This window comes from Aethalodelphis obliquidens, unplaced genomic scaffold (genome assembly GCF_003676395.1).
Source record: "Aethalodelphis obliquidens isolate GAN/ISIS:26980383/991018 unplaced genomic scaffold, ASM367639v1 scaffold47, whole genome shotgun sequence".
Lineage (NCBI taxonomy): Eukaryota > Metazoa > Chordata > Mammalia > Artiodactyla > Delphinidae > Aethalodelphis > Aethalodelphis obliquidens.
The window spans coordinates 619,589-640,158 of NW_020837991.1; the positions used below are offsets into that span (position 1 = coordinate 619,589).

The window sequence follows — 20,570 nt, forward strand, 5'->3', positions numbered from 1 at the left end:
TTTTAGGCCAGCCACATACATTTTTTGTTGTGTATCCTCCTTTCGTCATTTTCGTTTGTTTGTTTTACAACCCTTAAAAAATGCAAAGCCCATTCTCAGCTCACTGGCCTTTCAAAAACAGGTCATAGGCCAGACATGGCCCATCTGTAAGTGCTGGTCTTCCAGCCCCTGATTTAGACTGTACATCTCCTCTCTGGCATTTGGGCAGTTTGTATAGAAGGAGGTAGGTAGGGAATTACATGATTTTGAGTTCAGGCCTGAATGATTCTTCCAGATTGATTTAATGATTGACTTGACAGATGTATGTAGGTTGAGAGGTGTGCATTGAATAAATGAGCAACAAACCAAAAGCCTATATTTAATAATTTAAAAATATTTAAGAATGAAACTATTTCAGTTACATTTGGTGACCTCTTTTGCAGTCCGTGTGACCGTCCTCGTGTCATTGAGTCTCTGAGAGGAATAGAGGTGGTTGACGTCGCTGCTGGTGGAGCCCACAGCGCCTGTGTCACTGCAGCCGGCGACCTCTACACGTGGGGCAAAGGCCGGTATGGCCGCCTGGGGCACAGTGACAGTGAGGACCAGTTGAAACCAAAGCTGGTGAGGAGGAACTGTGCGCGGGAGGCCTGGAGGGAGAGCTTGCTGTTGTCGTTATGCTTTGTAAAAATCCACAGTATTTCCTATTCCAGATTCTTTTTAGTTTCAGAGTTAACAGTGTTTTTTTTGGTGGGAATAAAAACCACTGTGGTATATATTCCATGGGTCGTTTAAACAGGATAGCGTTTGAAATACCCTTTTATCTACACTAGTAAATATTACTTGGCATCTAGCTAGAGGCTTTGTCTTCTGGGAGGTCCGCTGTGATTTAGGTGAGGCTGCAGGGTGGGTGGCAGGACTGAGCACTGGACACTGGGACCTGCCTCCTACCGCTGAGATGCTCACAGTTCAGATATGCAAGGGTGTCTTTTGTCTCGGCCTGCAGGACCATTAAGATTCCCTGTTGTTTGTAAAGAATTAAGACAGGCACCCTCCCCCTCACCCCACCCCCAAATCCCAGCACGTTAACCCCTCCGGGGAGAGCCTCCTTTCTGTTGCAGTCGGATGTCCTCAGTGCCCCTCTCTCTGCAGGTGGAGGTGCTGCAGGGCCACCGTGTGGTCGACGTTGCCTGTGGCAGTGGGGATGCCCAGACCCTCTGCCTCACGGAGGACGACACCGTCTGGTCCTGGGGGGACGGGGACTACGGCAAGCTGGGCAGAGGGGGCAGCGACGGCTGCAAGGCGCCCGTGAAGGTACGCTGCCTGCCGCCGCCTGCGTCTCAGGAGTAACCCAACTTCATCTTTAGCTTCTTTGCAAAACACATGATGGGTCACTGGGTGAAAAGGGAGTGAAAGACCCAGAGGTATGAAGATAGTTTTAAGTACTGTTTCGTGCTCTCTTGGGAATGTCTGTGGTCAGCGGGGCTTCACGCAGCCCATGGTTTTATTTAGCGTGCGGACCTGTTTGAGGAGAAGGACGACTTGTTCACACCCTTCTGTTCACAGAGGTCTGTTACGTATGGTTTCCACATTTATGAAAAAATTGTTGTGGGCTTTTGTATGTCAAGAAGGCATTAGACAGAGGCTTTGCACCTTGCAGGACTGAGATGTCGAATGTTGGGGGTTTTGGGGGGTGGAGGCCGGTACTGCTATCATTGTGATGGGGGTAGGGTGAGGAGAAAACAGAGAATTAGGGGATAATTTAAATTTAAGTTTGAGAACTTGAGTCTGGAAACAGTCACAGGTAATAAGGAACATAGTTTGCTAGGTGAGAAAAGATGTCAGCTAGGTAAATGAACCCCAACAAGACCTCTGGGTGCTGGCTGTGAAGGGTCTGGACCCTTGAGCATGCAGGGCTGGAAGTGGGTTCCAGTACTGATCCGATCAATGTTGTGTTTAATTGGAATAACCTGGGCAGGTGGATTGCTAGTGTCTGAAGTCAGAACCCTGGTTGTCTTGGCCATCCGTCCCCCGTTACCTGCTTCTTCTTGCCTGTGGGCCTGTGCATCTGATAGGGCTGGAGGGCAGATGGGAAGTGCAGGGCTTGCTGGAGAATGGGGCCACCACATCACAAAGAGAAAAGGAGTTGGGAGAGTGAATGCTGGGGAAAGCGATCATAGACCTTCAACAGTGATCATAGACCTTCAACCTTCAACATACTTTCCAGCAGTATGCGGCGGGTCTCACGGGTGGTGGCATGGCCGCCTGGCCGCCTGTGGCCTGTGCTCCCTCAGAGCCAGGGTTCCTGCCCCTTCTGAGAACACTTGGCTGTGTGGAGTAGGGTTTTATGTTGTAGTAAATGTTTGGCGTAGGAGTAAGGGCTTTCCGAGTTCTCTATTTGCATCACTGCAGTCTCTATATGGGTGCAACCATCAGCAAAAACTTTGATTGAATCAGTCTAATTAAGCCTTTTCCCTTCTAGATCGATTCTCTGACAGGCCTTGGAGTGGTTAAAGTGGAATGTGGGTCCCAGTTTTCTGTCGCCCTGACCAAATCTGGTGCTGTCTATACTTGGTATGCAAGATTCTATTTATTTAAGTCCACCAAATCCAGATTGTTAATTAGAAGTCACTTTAACTGCCTTTTTGTAGATAGAAATGTGGTTTCTGTGGCAGGCTGTGGTTTGTGTCTTGCAGTGTCAGTGTGGTGTCTGCTCCAGGAGGGTGGCGCAGGGTGGTAAACAAGATGGCTTTGCACTCACAAGTTCCACGTTTCCTTGTGTGCAGGGGCAAAGGTGATTATCACAGGCTGGGCCATGGATCTGATGACCATGTTAGAAGACCTCGGCAGGTTCAAGGGCTGCAGGGGAAGAAAGTCATTGCCATCGCCACCGGCTCCCTGCACTGTGTGTGCTGCACTGAGGACGGTAGGTGGGAGGCCCAACCTTGTAACTTGGAGGTTTAGGGATAATCTGTGCAGCTCTAAGGTGGAGGGGGGATGGGGAGAGTTATACTATACTCTGAAAATACGCCTGTGGTTTTGGCCCTATTGTCTTCAGTCCCTGGTGAACATGTTGTGTTTCGTGGCTAACAGAGCAGGCCTGATACGGCTGTTTTTAGGAACACTCGCTTGCAAGGTTGGCCTTCGGCTGGCTTCTGGGAGCCTGGATTTCAGGAGGGCTCCCACCAGTCCTAATTGAAGGAGGCTTTGTTAGAATGTTTGCAAAGAGCGTGGTCTCTGCTGAAACCTGCTTCCTTCTGGGGGTCTGGAACTTGGGTACGTGCCAGGCAGAGTGCCTGCCTGACCTGCCCCAGTCAGAACCCTGGCATCGAGTCTCTTATGTCCCTGCTGGACAGCACGTCACAAGTGGCCACAACTTGTTACTGAAGGAACTAAATGCGTCTGTGTGACTCCACTGGGAGTGGGGGACGCTTGGAAGCTCGCTCCTGGTTTTCTCTGCACTTCACCCATGTGCCTTTTCCCTTTGCTGATTTTGCTTTGTGTCCTTTCACTGTAATGAATTATAGCTCTGAGTATGATATATGCTGAGTCCTGGAGTTCTCCTAGTGAATCATCAAAACTGAGGGTGGTCTTGGGAACCCCAAGACAGTGGCAAAAGGGAATTACAGATGGAATTAAGATTGCCAAATCAGCTGACTTTACAGTATGGAAATATTCTGAATTATTAGGTGAGCCTAGTAAAATCTCACACACCCTTCAGTGGAGAAAAGGAGGCAGAAGATCAGTGAGAGAGATGTGATGGAAGAAGGGGAAGGAGAGATTTTCCAGTTACGAGAGGGTCTCAACTTGCCATTGCTGGCATTGAAGGTGGAGTGAAGGGGCCAGGGAGTATGGGTGGCTGCTGGAAAACTGACATTCCCCAAATTTTGCTCCCTTTAAAAGGCTTCGGTGAATTATATGAACACGTGCCCTTTAATTAGTTTCGATGAATGAGTTTCTTAGAGAACAGTTGCAAGTATAGTACAAAGAACTTTTTCTTTTTCCATGTGAGAGGTAGGTGATGCCATGGTGCCCCATTACCCTGAACAAGTGTGTATTTCCTACAGTGATGGGCCCTGTGCTACATAATCACAACATGGCCTTCAGTGAGAAAATACACACAGTCGTCACTCCACCTGACCTCCCTCTCTCTCCCCTCACAACATGGGCTCCATCAGCTGTGCTGCTCTTGTCTCTGTTCTGAGACAACCCTCAGTCACCCCTCAGGGTCATTCTTGTCAGTCTTCTTCAGTCTTCTTGGACTTTTTGGACCTTGACACTTTTCACACTGGTTACAGGCTGGTTATTTTGTAGAACATTTCTCAATTTGAGTTTGATGTTTCCTCAGTAGATTCAGGTTGCACATCTTTGATCTTAATTTGTCCTGCATTCCTAACTCATTCTCAGTTCATCAGGTGACATGCATGTTCTCTTTGTCCCATTACTAATGGTGTTAATATCAGTCACTTGATAAAGGTGGTGTAGCCAGCCTGTTCCACTGTGAACATCCTTTGTAACTAATAAGTATTTGGGAGGGTGTTTGAAACTATATAAATATTCCTTTTTCACTGAACATTTTATTTATTCTCATCAGATATTTAAATTTTTGTTGGTTTGTTTTCATCTTGTCGGACTCATGGTTTCCTAATTTATTTAATGAGTTACATATAAGCTGTTGCTTTTACTTACCTTGATGCTCAAATTGTGCCCTGTTTGGCTAGTTTCATCTCCTGAAGTTCCCACCCCGTCATTCATTGAGTACTTCCTTGCTTTCTGGCACAAAAAGACCTTCTGTCCTCGTCTTGACACTCCATGTCTCAAGCTTAGAATTGTCTGTTTCCCCAAGGAGCCCTGGTGCCTTTAGAGGAAAATGGTGTTTGAAAGACAAGGTCAGGTCTATAGGTGTGCTCATCGCTAATGGAATGTCACTGCTCCCAGGCCTTCTTAGTGGACAGAGCTAGGGAATATATATGTAAATAATACACAAAATTACATCTGTGTTTATTTCTATATGTATATATGTACATAGAGTACCACTTGTTCACACCAGTACCCCAAGGTACTGGACCACAGGTTCATTCTAGTTTTCTCTCTTTCCATACTTGTTACTCCTTTCTCTTTTGGTAAGAAACCTGGATCCCCTTACTGAGTAAGTAAGTGATTCGCTTACTCTTCCTGTAGTGGCTGGTGTCCCATCGTTGCCTTTGCCTGCTCCCCTGTGTGGATCCTCACCTCACTTGGGCTGTGCCTGCCCACTCTGGACCGTGTCCCCACACGGGTGTACTGCTCCCTGCTTTGGCTGACTCCCACACTGGCTGCCCTCTGTGTGGAAGTCCTTGTCTCATGCACTCTGACTCCCTGCCCCCAGCTGCGCCTCTGCGGAGAGGCGCTCTTCCCCTTGCTTGCACTCTGACACCTACCCAGTGGCTTTAGGACTGAGTTCTCCAGAGCAGGAAGGGGCAGGACACAGCACACTGCCCTTGATCATGTGGGCCGTGCACTTTGCACAGTGGTGCTTATGGCTTCATGGCACCCTGAGGAGTCTGTGGATTTGCAAGGCTTGTGATGTTCCTAGAGAACTAAACTCATTTCTATTCTAGTCACCACCTTACCCATACAGTGGTGTTTCATGGTTGGAATCTAGTATGGTATGTTGAAAAATATGATTCTCATCAGTGAGATATGAATGAGAGATTCATATCTCATGTTTAGGATATGAATAACCATTGGAAGAACAACATGTTCCTTTAAAACATGGATTTTCTTTGGTTAAAAACTGACTTTCTCTTCCTTTGACATACACAATCAGTTTGGATTGTAAGTATTTATCATCTGTTTTTTTGTTTTTTTGTTTTTTTTTCTTTGCGGTATGCGGGCCCCTCGCCGCTGTGGCCTCTCCTGTTGCGGAGCACAGGCTCTGGACGTGCAGGCTCAGCGGCCATGGCTCACGGGCCCAGCCACTCCGCAGCACGTGGGATCCTCCTGGACCGGGGCACGAACCCGTGTCCCCTGCATCGGCAGGCGGACCCCCCACCACTGCGCCACCAGGGAAGCCCTACCATCTGTTTTGATGTTACTTGTTCTGATTAAGAACTGCTCCAGTTACATGCTTAGTCCTGTGAACAGACACGATTGGAAAAGCCGTGTTAGCAGCAGGGGAAGGGTCCTGGGAAGCCTGCTACCTCTTTGAGTGTTGTGATTAGAGACATCTAGGTCACCATAAGGTTAACATTTCACAGACAACCGCCGACACCCAGCTGGAGGGCAGCGAGGACTGTATGTGTGGGAAGATGGTGGTGGTTGTGCGTTCATTGGTCCTAGTATACAAGTCCTTGTTCTAAATCTGCATTAGGTGAAGTTTATACGTGGGGCGACAATGATGAGGGACAGCTGGGAGATGGAACAACAAATGCCATCCAGAGGCCTCGGCTGGTAGCTGCCCTTCAGGGCAAGAAGGTCAACCGTGTGGCCTGTGGCTCAGCACACACTCTCGCCTGGTCAACGAGCAAGCCCGCCAGTGCTGGGAAGCTCCCTGCACAGGTTAGTGGCGATTGGGTGAGTGGGCCAGCAGGCATGCAGGTTGTGACAAAGTTACAGCCTGTGTATTGAATTATGCGTGTGCAAGCGTGTGCCCACTTCGTTTTCCCCTTATACATTTACAGAGGTGCTCTACTGAAAATAATTTATAATTATTGGTAATGGTAAGAACAGTATTTTTAAGAACATTAATTATTCACACCTGTCGACATTCTGTGTGTATCAGTGTGTCACCTTTATTCAAAATTTTATAAACTATATAAAACCATTCTGGTAGTTCAGGCTGCATGTTTTCTGTAGTAAATATATTTCTATACGCTAATTTTTTTTAACGTTCTCTCTCCTTGGTTTACGTTTCTTGGCTCAGGCAAAATGGCCAAAATATTATTTTAGAAACAGCAAGATATTTTAAACCAAACTCAGAAGTCATAGTGCTTCTCTGTTTTCAAAAACAGTATTTTCAGAATCCATCTACTATACTATGGCTTACCTGTGCGTTTGGCGCCTAAGTTGACTTAACGCAGTTTCCATGTTTCAGGTCCCCATGGAGTACAGTCATTTGCAGGAAATCCCAATCACAGCACTGCGGAACCGGCTGCTGCTGTTGCATCACATCTCAGAGCTCTTCTGCCCCTGCATCCCCATGTTTGACCTGGAGGGCTCTCTCGATGAAACTGGACTTGGGCCTTCTGTGGGCTTTGGCACTCTGCGAGGAGTTCTGATATCCCAGGGAAAGGTACCGCTCTGGTAGCAGTTTTTACTATAGGTGATATTGGTATCTTCAGTAAGTTTTATCCAACAAAAATTCCTAAAGTAGGAATGTATTGAATACAGCTCATTCAGCAAATGTTCACTGAGCACCTACTATATGCCAGGCTCTGTTCTGGGTACTTAGAATGCATCGAAACAGACAAAAATCTCTTCTCTTTTGGAGCTAATGTTAAAAATGAATAGTGTGGTGCTGCCTTTTCCCCCTGTAATCTCTGTTTCCCACCTCCCCAGAAGGGGGTTGGCAGAACTAAGCTTCCATTCTTACAGTGTTCTCTGCTGTCCTGGCCTTGAGGCTTTACGGCAAATCCCTGCTGACAGCAGGAAGGAAAAATAATGGGATAATTTCTTCTCCAGGGATGTCCAGCAGAGGGACCGGGACGTTACAGATCGCTTAGATAGAAGTTCGGTACCAGGATATGTAGAAATTCCTGGCCGAAGGGTAGTTTAACAGCCTCTGAAAAGAATCATGAATGAAGGCTTCTGAAAGTCATGAGAGAAATTTTGACCCATTGACATTTGTAATAATTTGAGCTTTCTAGAATGAAATGCCTGAAGTCATCAAGTTTCTGGCAAGCAGCTTGACAGGGTGTCCTGGAAGAGGCTCGATTGTTGTATGGTAGGGGGAATATTTGTATAGGGAAAAAAAAGCATAGAGGTCAAATTGAGGAATCCTAGTCCTGAAGAGTCTGATTCTGTGACATATATTGTTATCCAAGGTTATGATCTATTCTTATTGATAATAAAATTTAGATGTTTTGGAGTACTGTCCAAACAGATTTTTTTTCAGGATTAGCTTTATTTCCTAAAATACCTAGCCGAAGGAGACTGGTGCACACGTTTTATTTTTATGTGTGGCTTAGAGACACGTAGACAGTGATGAGGATTGTGGTAATGGTAAGAGCTCTCTGATGACCCGGAGCAGGAAAAAATTGTGGGCAGGTAAAATCAATATGAGACTTTACTTCAACCATTTTTCAATAATAAAAATGGCAAATTTGATTACTTTCACCGTTTTTTTAATCCCTCAAAGCGGAGGTGATAATAAGCAGTAAAAGGGGAAAAGCCTCTCCTTGTAGGGAGGAAACAAAGCGAGAGGTAGCACGTGTCTCACGCTGAGTATGTGAGTGTCGTGCAGGCTGGGAACGCAGGGCGGGGACGCCCAGGGAGGCTGAAAGGGCACCCTCAGCCACGGGGGTGTCAGCCTCTATTCTGGTCCTCGTTGGAAAGGACCGCCTCTGCAGGAAATTCTAGGGAGTGGGTTTCGTTGGTGACTGTGGAGAGCTGTTACCAGGGCCCAGAAGAGAGCGAGCCACAGGAGGGCGGGGCTCGCGGGGCGCTCCGTGGGGAAGGGAGCTCATGCCTGGAGCAGGACCGAGCAGCGAGCAGGGTGCTGGTCCTTGGGGTGGAGGGTGTGCAGGAATGCGTGGGGAGCGGCCTGCCTCTGCATCGCCTATATGGTGCAGGGTGTGTGTCTGTGGGCCCCCCGTGTGATGGCAGCACCTCTTCCCTTCCCATCTTCACAGGTTGGAGCTCTCAGGCTCTGACCTAAGAGGGGGGTGCAGACCTTGCTGTCGGCACCTCGTGGCCCGCCCTCCGCTCCTACCCCAGCCGCCCTGTCTCCAGAAGAGAGCCCAGTCGTCCACTTGGCAGGGACCTGGGGCTGCCACTGGTCCTGCCTCCTCCGGGTGTCTGGACTCTCCTCCCGTCCTCACGCACACGCACACGAGCACGTGTCCCCTGCGCCCAGGCCCACGTGGGCATGTGTCTCCCTGGGTGAAGTTGGGGCCTGCTCCCTTTGCTTGCCGTCTTCACCCTGGGTTTTCCAGGTTTCTTTCAGTGCCCGGTGCCCATGAGTTCCCTCCCTCACTGGCTTCGCCATCCCCATCCCACCCTGGCCCACTCCCCGGCCCTGCTGCGGCTTTGTGGCCGATGTCTCTGCTGGGACAGCAATACTGTATAATTAGTGCCTCAGTCCTGCCACTAGTGGACTTGCAGTTTGGCTGGGAAACCTCGGTTTTCTGTTTAACTCTCGGAGCCTGGCCTGAGCCCTGGGTTGGAGCAGGTGGTCCCCGGGCTCTGGCCCTCGCCCCTCTCTGTGCAGTGCGTGCCGGGTGCCTCATGCCTCCAGATGGCAGGCAGGGGGTGCTGCTAAGCACTGGCCCTGCCGGCTGCCTGAGCCTCTGCATGGGCTTGCGTGTGGATGCCAGGCTACCGCCCTGGGCCACCTCATGACCCGACAAAGGGAGTTTTGTGATGTGAAATATCTGTGGGTAATACTTTCTATATCACATTCTAAATTTTGTCTCTCGTGTTTTAGGAGGCGGCTTTCCGAAAAGTAGTACAAGCAACTATGGTGCGAGATCGCCAGCACGGTCCCGTGGTGGAGTTGAACCGGATCCAGGTAACAAGTGGAGATGGCTTTCTGTTCTTAGATGTGATGGCTTTGTGGTTGTGAGGCAGGTCCCCTCAGCCGGGGGCAAGTGCTCGTAGAAAACCTTCTCTCATGCCCCTGCTTTAGAGAGCAAGGTGCCACGTGTGTGAGATGTCCAGTGCTGAGACTGCCAGGTGGCAACGTTAGTGGTTTTCTTTATAACGGAAAGAAGAAAGGCTTATTTCAGATAACCCAGAACCACAAATCCAGATAAGCAAAAGGGGAAAAGTAAAAATGACCCATATTTCCACCACATAGTGATAACTGCTGCTAACATTTGGGGGGTCTGTATCTGTTGGTTGTAAACTGAACTGGATGACTCTCTTTTGCAACTTGCTGTCTGTTGCTCTTAATGCATTGTAATAAGCACCTCCCTGTCCCATGCTGTAGGGCCGTGGGATTGTTTACGCCAACCAGCTGCCCACATTGATTTCTCTGCTGGGGGCTAGAAGGCTAGGGTATAGCAGGGCCAGGTGGTGTGGCCCCAGCTACGTGTGTGTCTTCAGTCACCCCCTTGGGTTAGGTTTTGAGAGGCAGAGCAGGTTCCCTGTTCCCGCCAGCCTCATACCTTCCCCGGCTCTGATGGCTGCTTACTTTGCCAGTTTAATAGGCCAGAATCACTTATACTAAGACTGTGTCACAGTAGTAATTGAAGAAGTGAAAAGTAGACCGTCTCTGAATTTGTACTGCTGCCAAATGTATATAAGCTTCGAGCTAAAAGAATTAATTAAAACCAGAGGAAGCCCAGCACTGCTGATGGCGTGTGTGCACTTGACATTTCCCACGCCAGCGAAGTCGGCCCCGCCTCTTGGAGCAGGAGCAGAGCCTGAAGAGCAGATGCTTTGTTCCTGAGCCGTCGTGTCAGCACATGGTTTCTACCCTGATGCTGGTTGTATGACTAGACTTTCTTCCAGAGCTGTTCCTGGGGGCATTTTCAATTAAGGCATCAAACTCTTTTCCTTTGTTGGAGAACACATGTGACCATGCTGATGGAAGTGGTTCCTTCACTGACGTCATAGTGTTTAATGTGAAGCTGGAGGTCAGTCAGCCCATTCCACAAACAAATGGGCTGTTTTAACTAGGGTCATAAAAAAGCTTTTATTTCCCCACCTTGGAGGATCATTTTGGTTTGCTCTACATTATTAGGGTGTAAATACTAAAGTTCGTAAGTGAGGAAAGCTGATCGTCTAATTCAGACAGTTGGGTGTTCCTGGATTGCAGGCCTGCCTCAGCTGTGCACAGGCACCACATTGGGGCCAGTGGCCCAGTGTGGGTGTCCAAGCCCAGGGCCCTTGGCACCAGGGAACCTGGCTAACCTGGAGTCCACACCAGGCACATTTTCCAGTCATTGTGTGCTCAATGCCTCTTCTTTTCTCATCTTGGCATCCCCAGCACAGTGAGTTATGAAAATGCTCGGTGTGTGTCTGAAAGAACAGAATAGGTAAGGAGAGAAACAAATTTGTATTAGACATTTTTTAAAAGGCGTATAAACAACCTTCAACACAGCGTGCAATGCTCATTGATGTCACAGGGGCCACTCCGGGCCACCCAGCGGTCCTCAGGTGCCAGAGCCAGGTTCCCTTCAGTTCAGGGTTTCAAACATACTCTTGAAATTGGGAAGGTCCTCCACAAAGATGGATATAAAGTAGAGCAGAGTGGTGCGGGGGGCATTCTGTGACTCCAAGTTGAACGCAGACACCAGCAGTGACCCAGAAAGGTGGTGCGGGCATCCTCTTCCCTGTGCTGTCCCAAGGCTGCAGCCTTCTCTCGTGGGGATGCCCTTGGAGACATTTTCTTACTGTCTGTCAGAAGTGCTGTAGAGACACTAAAAGTAGGCCATGTTCTTGGAGGGTTTCTCTGTGTTTGAATTTAATTTAGTTTTGTAACAGGATCTAAAAATCTGTGTACATTAAAAACTTTAAATGTATTGCAGATAATGCTTGCTCATTTCTGAAATTTTAGAAAATTCAAATTAAAGACCATTAAAACCACCTATATTCCTGCCGTCCAGAGGTGTCAGGTACACAGCCCTGTCCTTGCAGTGTCCTGGCTGTGTTCACATAACCATGTTCCTTCATAGCAGCTGAGAGCATCAGTCTGTGTTAACTGGCACTGTAAACGGAGGTGATGTGACCTTTCGAGTGGGCAGCAGGTCTGTGTCTTACCCCTCACGTAGGAACGCATCCTTCTTCCTTTCTGTAGCTCACTCTCCCCTGGGCGCTGTGTGCCTTAGAGAGCTGCTGTTAAGGTCAAATGAAATGACATATGAGAACATGCAGCTGACTGTGTGGTGCACAGGAAAACTCACTCCACAGGAAACTATTGTCATCGTTTTTATATTTTTAGTCTTGAGAATGGTAATTTATGCAGTGAGGAGAATTAGCTGTTAAACTCAGCCTAGAACTCACGAAGAAGTTAAGGATGGTGAGAGTTTAGCCAGAAGAGTCAAGTGAAAGTACATTCTCACAATCATATTTTCCTTAACTTCTCATTTTGCAGTCATTTCAGACTGAGCTTCTTGGGTGATTCTGAAGCACAGCCTAGGCTGCAAGCTGCAGGGTTACTGAGGCCATACTAAGTGAGGGCTTGAGGGCCATTGTTATGATCTGTTGGGGAATCTTAGCTTATGATGAGAAATACAGGTGGGACAAGTGATCATACTTGGAGACACAGTGACCCCAAGAGTTGAGCAGGGTCTGTGCAGGTGAGGAAAGGAGGGGAGGAAGGTTCTGTCCTGGCCCAGATATTACAGGCCAGGTTTGGTCTCAGAGCCCCTTGGGGTGACCCTGCCAGGGCTGATGGTCTGCTCGGAGGGTGCTTTCAGGGCTCCTGGCCGCTTCTTCACGGAGACCGTGGGCAAGGTTACAAAGTGTGAGGGTGAGCCAGACTGCAGCTCCTGCCCGCCCGGGCTGCTGCAGTCCTTCCTGTGGTCTGTGATTTCTTGAGGGCATGTTTGCTTAGCCACCACCGTCCTGCCGGGCTGCGTGTGCTGGCGAGCGCGCCCTGGCCCCATGAGCACAGCTGTCCAGCAGGCAGCCTGCATCAGGGGAGGGAAAAAGAGGAGCGCAAGGCTGGTCTTCGGGGTCCTCAGCAGGCGTGGGTGAGGAGGCGAGGATATAGGTCAGTCCTGGGAGGTCCAGCAACCCTTCGTGCGCGCACAGGTGTGCTCGGGGGGTTGTGCTTGAGCTTGCTGGGCGCTCGTGGCGGCCTGAGGTTGTAGGGGCCGTGCCACACGTCTGGGTGCTGCTTGCTGTCTGTAGGGTCTCCTGCCCCCACTCCCCGCTGGTGACCAGGACAGGACAGGCGAGGGTAACGGGAGGGGTGACTGGCCGCAGGGCCCTGCTTTGGATGCAGGGGTTCCAGGGCCGGTCGGCTGCCGAAGATGGCACCTGTGTGCTTTCTGCTGTGGCCCCCCTTCTGTATGTTCTTTGTCTCCCTCTCTAGGTCAAGCGTTCAAGGAGTAAAGGTGGCCTAGCGGGCCCTGATGGGACCAAGTCTGTCTTCGGGCAGATGTGCGCTAAGATGAGCTCATTTAGTCCTGACAGCCTTCTCCTCCCACACCGCGTCTGGAAGGTCAAGTTCGTGGGTGAGAGCTTGCGTGCGCCGAGGGGCGGTGGTGTAATGGGTGGTGCGAGGAGAAATGAGCGGCCCTCAGCCACTCCCCAGGGAGCTTTGGCGCAGTGACCGTGAGCTGCCGACCCTCCTTTCCCCCCAGGTGAATCTGTGGATGACTGTGGTGGTGGCTACAGTGAGTCCATAGCTGAGATCTGTGAAGAGCTGCAGAATGGACTCACCCCGCTTCTGATCGTGACGCCCAATGGGAGGGACGAGTCGGGGGCCAACCGCGACTGCTACCTGTTCAGCCCGGCTGCCAGGGCGCCCGTGCACACCAACATGTTCCGCTTCTTGGGTGGGCCTCTTGCGTGGGTGCAGTGCTGCAGCTGTTCTGCTGTGTGTGCCCTGTTAGCTTAATGGCTGCTGTGTCTTGGGAGTGGTGTAGCTGTTTTAAATATCTCCTTCGAGCTTTCTCAGTGTGTAGCTGCAGGGACGTGCAGAGCTGGACCATTAGCAGCTGTGTGCTAAGGACCAGGAGGTGCCTTTGGCACTCAGAGGATCTGAGATAGCGTGTGTCTGCATCCTAAACGTATCTGAAACTTGGGATCAGATCTTAGGATGTCTTGATACTTGGCCACCTGTTCATTGAGGGTCTGTGCCCATTAACTCACGGCACTGCCTGCACCTCTCCAGGCACTGCGAGCACCTCCTTGAGAAGCTCCAGCTGTTGGCTTTGCCGTCAGAGGATTGGCCACTGTGGCTACAGCTGTTGGTGGAAAGAGCAGAAGAGTTATAGACTTCACCCATAGGAACAGAAGGGAGCAATGAATTCAGAGTAGGATATAAGGTTTTAAGGACAGACCTAAGTCTCTGTGAATTGGGGTAATGTTGGTTTAGAAGGCACTGAGGCCCCAGTGAAGACCTCATCTCTGCTGTGTTGTTGAATGGACTGGATGTTCTGTCATCCGTTCCAAGTATCTCCTGTTTCTTGTGTTTCGAACGAGCAGGTGTGTTACTGGGTATTGCCATCCGGACTGGGAGTCCTCTGAGTCTGAACCTTGCTGAACCTGTCTGGAAGCAGCTGGCTGGGATGAGCCTCACCATTGCAGACCTCAGTGAGGTAACCTCCAGGAGGGAGAGGGCTGAGAGATGTGACACCTTGTGTGCCCAGCACAGAGCATGGGGGGCGTCCCCTGGGGTCTGGTTAAGAGGCACAGGCTGTCCCGAGGTGCTGACATACTCGCAGGTGGTCAGGCTGCTGGCTGTCGGCCGCCTTCTAGTAGCAGAGTCGGGGTGTGGACACAAGGCCAGTCCGTTTCTAGACCTTGATGCACCAGCTGCTTGTGGGCTTTGCCACTTGTACGGTCTCGTCAGATAAGAAAGCCCTCTGTCTTTCCTGTGGCACAGCTGAGCCATGGGCAGCTGGGGGGAAGTTGAGGCTCCCGGGGCCTCCCTAGGTGTGGTTCCCTTGGTGCCATGAGTGAGGTTGGGACTCGCCTGTGAGCAGTGCCTGTCGCGCTCTCAGTGAGTGGTTTTAAAGACTTCCTTGTTACATGTTCTTTCTTCAGCTCCTCGGGTAAAATGCTTCCTCGCTGCCCCTCTTTTATTCCCCGGCACGTGCAGCACACTGGGAGCCTTGCCGTACGCCCCAGGCAGATCGAGGCCTCGCGTGACTGCGTGTCGGGTGTGAACTGGGGCCTGGGGTGCGGGAACAACCCCGACCCAACAAACGGACTCCCTTCTCCCCTTGAAAGGTCGATAAAGATTTTATCCCTGGACTCATGTACATCCGTGACAATGAAGCCACCTCGGAGGAGTTTGAGGCCATGAGCCTTCCCTTCACGGTGCCAAGCGCCAGCGGCCAGGACATCCAGCTGAGCTCCAAGTACACACACATCACCCTGGACAACCGCGCCGAGTACGTCCGGCTCGCAATGAACTACAGGTACGTGGTCGTCTGCCCTCCAGTGTTTCAACTCAGTAAACAGCAAAAACAGCAGAAGATGGTTTGCTTGGGTGGCCGCTTTCTTTCCACAAGGAAAATTTAATGGACTTGGCTCCATTGTGATCAGGGTTGGAGTACTTACTATTCTCACCCGAGATTCCTGGCTCTGATCAGAATACCAAGGTGAAGAGAATCCCCGTTTGGGGACTGTCCCAGCAGAGGTCACAGGCCTTTGTGTGCCACCTCTCCGGGAGCAGGGCTGTGTTTGGGGCGTCTCCACCCCTCGCCTGGCCCTTGCGCCACCGTCAGCTGCGGTTGCTGCGTGGCCTCCGGCGACGTCCGCTCAGTGTGCTGCTTGGGAGCCTTCTCCTCCAGAAGCACCTGGCTGGGTGTTGGGATGAGGGCCCGTGCGTCAGGTGGGCTTTGCTTGCTAGGCTCTGCCTGAGGCTGGTCCTGGCAAGTGTCCTGTGCCATCCATCCGTGTTCCTTTCTGTCTCGTGCCCTAACTCGCCAGTCACCAGGGCCTTGGACACGGCATCTGCTTTCGGGAAGTTCTTACCGTGGGTGCTGTGAGGCCTGCTCGCTGCCTCTGCTTGTCGGACTCTGGCTCCTTCCTGGGAAGCAGGGGGGATTGAGAATTGTGTCTTGGAACGTGTATAGCCGTAGCTAGTTTTTGAGGTCACGTTCCCCGTGCCAGTGAGACGGCCCCACTCCGTGAGAAGCTCTGAGACTCTGTCTGCAGAGCCACACCTGGCTCATCTGTGTGGCAAGGCTCGGTTGGTATGAGCAGAACAAGATCTACATCACCAAAGACAGAAGTGTGAAGTGAGTGTTTTCTTTCAGACTCCACGAATTTGATGAGCAGGTGGCTGCTGTTCGGGAGGGGATGGCCCGAGTCGTGCCTGTGCCCCTTCTTTCTCTGTTCACCGGATATGAACTGGAGACAATGGTATGCCCGCCGCTTCGTGCTGCCGCCCTGGAATGCCTTCTCATGGTCATCCACTGAGTCAGTGCCGCCAGTTCACCTCTCAGTTAACTCTTGCTCTTGGAGGTCTGAGATACACTTGTGCCTTTTGGGTGAAGTAAGACATGCTCAGGGAGCGATTAGTCCCCGCCTCCCCCGCCCAGCCCTGGCCCGCACACGGCAGGCCACAGGGCCTGTCCTCCCACCCATCCCCTAGGGCCTCCCACGCCTGAGCCTCCCCACACCAGCCCTGGGAGAAAGGAGTGGTGGACCCTGTGCTGACGCAAAGCGTGTCCCTCCACAGGTGTGCGGCAGCCCAGACATCCCCCTGCATCTTCTAAAGTCGGTGGCAACGTACAAGGGGGTGGAGCCTTCCGCACCCCTGATCCAGTGGTTCTGGGAGGTGATGGAGTCCTTCTCCAACACTGAGCGCTCCCTCTTCCTTCGCTTCGTGTGGGGCCGCACGAGGCTGCCCAGGACCATCGCCGACTTCCGGGGCAGAGACTTCGTCGTCCAGGTGCGGCTCCGACACACCCCGCGGCGTCAGCCGAGGGTCGTGTTCCTCGCACGCAGCCCTGCCCCAGCTGGGAAGGCGAGCAGGTCTCTCCTGTTACGTGGTTTTCCTTCCCTCTGGAAACAAAAATGAAAAACACGTAACTTCTTTGGTTTGACAGCTCAGAATTCAATGACTACAGGTCTTGGGTACCACTGCCTACTTGTAAAAAGTGTTGCCTGGCCACCCCCAGAGCACACTGCTGCCCTGTCAGCGCATCCTAGGCTGTTGAGCACACACGTCGCTTAAAGCGTTTATTTGATTCTCTGGCTGAATGAGGTGAATCACTGAGTAATGCTGCTTACTGAGAAAAATCAGCGCTCATCAGATTGAGTTTTGCTTTGAGTTCTGACTCTGCAGTCCGTGGTCAGAGATAGGCTCTGTCTACCTGTCAGGCCCTGGGGGTGAAATGACCTGATTCCCCACTGCCTACTCTCAGTTGACTTTGCCAGTCGCAGCGCTGAGGGGTGGAGTTTACCACAGAGAGAGGGATTGGAAGTCCACTCTCCCGCATGTTTGGGGGGATTCGGGGACGACTCCTTGCCCAGTGCACCCTGTCCTGGGTCTCTGGCCAGGGTTACAGAAGTAGTCCCCTGTCAGGGAGATCTTTGAGAGCATATGCAGTTTTCCTCTCAGAAGGTAGGTAATTTGTGGGGTTTTTCCACAGTTCTTGCTGGCTTCCTAGCATCTTAATCTGTTGTGGTTGAAAGTGGGCTGATAGATTCAGGGAGAGCTTCCCCACATGGGTGATGGCTAAGCCCGTGCCTTTGCACCGGACCCTGTGTCAGTGGGTCTGGGGTCCCACCTTGTTGACCGGGGGTGGGTGGAGCCATCTGACTCTCCTCACAGCATTGGTCTGTAAAAGGCAATTGTCACAGTAACCAGTTGCTATTTTTTTATTGAAAGTCCTGGGAAATAGTTAGTTGCTCCTTTTTATTTATGAAATTGGCTAGATTTTGTGTTTTCTGATATTTTGTTATTTTTAGCCAACAAAATATGATGCTTTATGTGAATGAGAGTCAAGAGTCTAATGAACACAATAAAATAGATTGCGGTTTTACCTGTCCTTGTACATAGCCTGTGATGATTTAACATTTTTCATTAACAGGTATTGGATAAATACAACCCTCCTGACCACTTCCTTCCTGAATCCTACACCTGCTTCTTCTTGTTGAAGTTGCCCCGGTATTCCTGTAAGCAGGTGCTAGAGGAGAAACTGAAATATGCCATCCACTTTTGCAAGTCCATAGACACAGATGATTATGCTCGCATAGCCCTCACAGGAGAGCCGGCTGCGGATGACAGCAGTGACGACTCAGAGAACGAGGATGTGGATTCATTTGCTTCAGACTCTACACAGGATTACTTAACAGGACACTGAGGTGGAGAAGTGGCATCCATCACAAGACGCCACGAGACTGAGCGAGGAGGCAGAGTGCTGCAGTTCAGACTGCAGGGCGTGACGTGTGCCATGAGAAGGGTTAGCCCCCTAACGTGTGGGAGGACGATCAGAAAGTCAGCCTCGCACGTGGAGACTTAAAAGGGGCTTCTTACCCACAATGCTGCATTACATGTAGGACTTCTGCGTTTACTAAAGTGTGTAAATGTTTAATATAAATAATGAATTGCAGCGTCCCAAAAATGAATAAAAAGCCTTTTTCCCTGTGGGTGCAATAGATTGGTTTTTTCCCTTCCTTTTAAGTGTTGTGCATTGCCTTGATTGTACATTGGAAATACTGTGTAACAATTAAATCGTATCATAAATATTTCAATTAATTTTACTCGGAATTTGTTTATTAAAAGTTTTTTGAACATTAAATGATCAGTATTACTTGAATGCATCCAGAGGTTATTTAAACCAAAATCAAAACAAAAAGGCCATCAGCCCCCCCTCCTCCCCAGGTGCACATTCTAGCGTATGCGGTGTGTAACTTGAATTGAGGCCTTTCTGTGAGCAGTATCATAACTTCTATCATGGAAAGTACTATATATAATGTTTGTGTCATGTATATGCCTAAATTTTAATACCCTATAAATAAAACATCTGTCACAAAATTGTTAAGCTGATCTTTCTTATGTGGTTAGACTAGCACTGGTGGGTGTGCTGCCACCCCAAAATAGATTAGTGTTTGATGCAGCATTAGTTAAAGCCATTCCAGTCTAGTTAGACTTTTTTGGTTACAAAACCAAACTCACTGCAGTGACAAAGGGAGTGGTCCTCAGGAGACTGGAAGGGCTCCAGGGGAGCAGCTAGGGTTGGGAGCCTTCAGCGTCCCTCCCCTGTCCTCCATGCCATCTGCCTCTGCAGCCTTGGTTCCTTCCTGTCCCATGGGCCTGGGGGCAGGGGAGTGTCTCTGGTCCAGTCGGCCATGGAGTAGGATTTGAGCTGCTTGTTCCGGGATCACGTGTGTGGTAGGCTCTGCAAAGTGAAGGACTGAGACCATAGGAGGGAGATTGGCCGGCAGGCCTAGTACAGTGGAACTTGGGGTAAACGGTATCAGGTGGAGGCAAGCAGTAGGTATTTCATGTGGGAGACTTTCTTTCCTCGGGGATTCAAGGTGTCACATTAAAAGATCCAAAGAGAATTTTTTTCTGGGAAATTATTCATGACCAAATTGGTGAACGTTCAGATTAGCCCTTTTTTCAGCTTGTCTCAAAATTTCCATAAGCTGTGAGGTGTTTTTTTAATCACCATCCCTTTTGTTTTTAGTCAGCTTTGGCTGCATAACAAACTACCCCCAAAGTCGGTGGCACACAAGAAGAATTTATTTCTCTCTTTATGCATCTGGGTTGGCCAGTTTTGACTGTGTGCCTCAGGACTGGGGGTTGGGTAGGGCTCTGCTTCACATGCCCTTCTGACGACCCAGGGCAGGAGAGCAAGCGAGAACAGGTGCAGCCTGCGGTCAGGCCTGTATTGTCCCCTCCACTCTCAGGCTCAACAGGCTGGCAAAGGTACTGCCTCTACAAACAGTGTTCTCAAAGTCCTGTTCTAGGAACCTGGAGGTTCCTGAGCCCCTTTCAAGGTGTCCATGAAGTCCTCCCTTTTCCAAAGTACATATCTGCATAAGGCCAAATTTTCTTCATATCCTTCAATCAAAACATATGGTTGTCCCTTGATATCTGCAGGAGATTGGTTCCAGGACCCCCAAGCCTACCAAAACTCTGTGAATGCCCAAGTCCCTTATGTAAAATAGTGTAGCATTTGCATATAACCTATAGACATCCTCCCATAAATACTTTTATAAATTTATTTATTATTTTTGGCTGCGTTGGGTCTTCGTTGCTGCGCGTGGGCTTTCTCTAGTTGTGGCGAGCGGGGGCTACTCTTCGTTGTGGTGCGCGGGCTGCTCATCGTGGTGGCTTCTATTGTTGAAGAGCACGGGCGGGCTCTAGGCACGTGGGCTTCAGTAGTTGTGGCTTATGGGCTCTAGAGCGCAGGCTTAGTAGTTGTGGCGCACGGGCTTAGTTGCTCCGCAGCATGTGGGAATCTTCCCGGACCGGGGCTCGAACCCGTGTCCCCTGCATTGGCAGGCGGATTCTTAACCACTGCGCCACCAGTGAAGCCCCCTCCTATATACTTTAAATCATCCCTAGATTTATTATAATACCTAATGCAATGTAAATGCTTTGTAAATATTTGTCAGCAAATTCAACTTTTGCTTTTGGGAACTTCCTAGAATTTATTTTCCTGAATATTTTTGATCCGAGGTTTAGCTGAATCTGCGAATGTGGAACAATAGTGGAGGGCCGGCTATGGCAGTTTGCGGACTGCAGAGGCAGAAATGAGAATCCAGCTCTCTTAAGCCAGAGTAAAGAGACTGATAAAAATGTAAATACC

The 20,570-nt window shown here is 50.1% G+C and overlaps 1 protein-coding gene across 12 annotated transcripts in view; it reads left to right on the forward strand.

Moving 5' to 3' along the window:
- The window catches only part of HERC2 (HECT and RLD domain containing E3 ubiquitin protein ligase 2), a 232,145-nt gene extending 213,358 nt beyond the window's left edge, over nucleotides 1-18,787 (forward strand). For all 12 annotated transcript variants that reach the window (XM_027082455.1, XM_027082463.1, XM_027082459.1 and 9 more), the window contains 14 exons: nucleotides 423-600; nucleotides 1,129-1,290; nucleotides 2,459-2,550; nucleotides 2,763-2,902; nucleotides 6,329-6,516; nucleotides 7,052-7,249; nucleotides 9,602-9,685; nucleotides 13,160-13,301; nucleotides 13,431-13,625; nucleotides 14,278-14,390; nucleotides 15,025-15,215; nucleotides 16,059-16,164; nucleotides 16,484-16,696; nucleotides 17,841-18,787. In XM_027082455.1, the coding sequence (XP_026938256.1) occupies nucleotides 423-600; nucleotides 1,129-1,290; nucleotides 2,459-2,550; nucleotides 2,763-2,902; nucleotides 6,329-6,516; nucleotides 7,052-7,249; nucleotides 9,602-9,685; nucleotides 13,160-13,301; nucleotides 13,431-13,625; nucleotides 14,278-14,390; nucleotides 15,025-15,215; nucleotides 16,059-16,164; nucleotides 16,484-16,696; nucleotides 17,841-18,113 (2,275 nt within the window). In that variant the 3' untranslated portion in view covers nucleotides 18,114-18,787. The remainder of the gene's footprint in view (nucleotides 1-422; nucleotides 601-1,128; nucleotides 1,291-2,458; nucleotides 2,551-2,762; nucleotides 2,903-6,328; nucleotides 6,517-7,051; nucleotides 7,250-9,601; nucleotides 9,686-13,159; nucleotides 13,302-13,430; nucleotides 13,626-14,277; nucleotides 14,391-15,024; nucleotides 15,216-16,058; nucleotides 16,165-16,483; nucleotides 16,697-17,840) is intronic.
- Nucleotides 18,788-20,570: the final 1,783 nt, after the last annotated feature.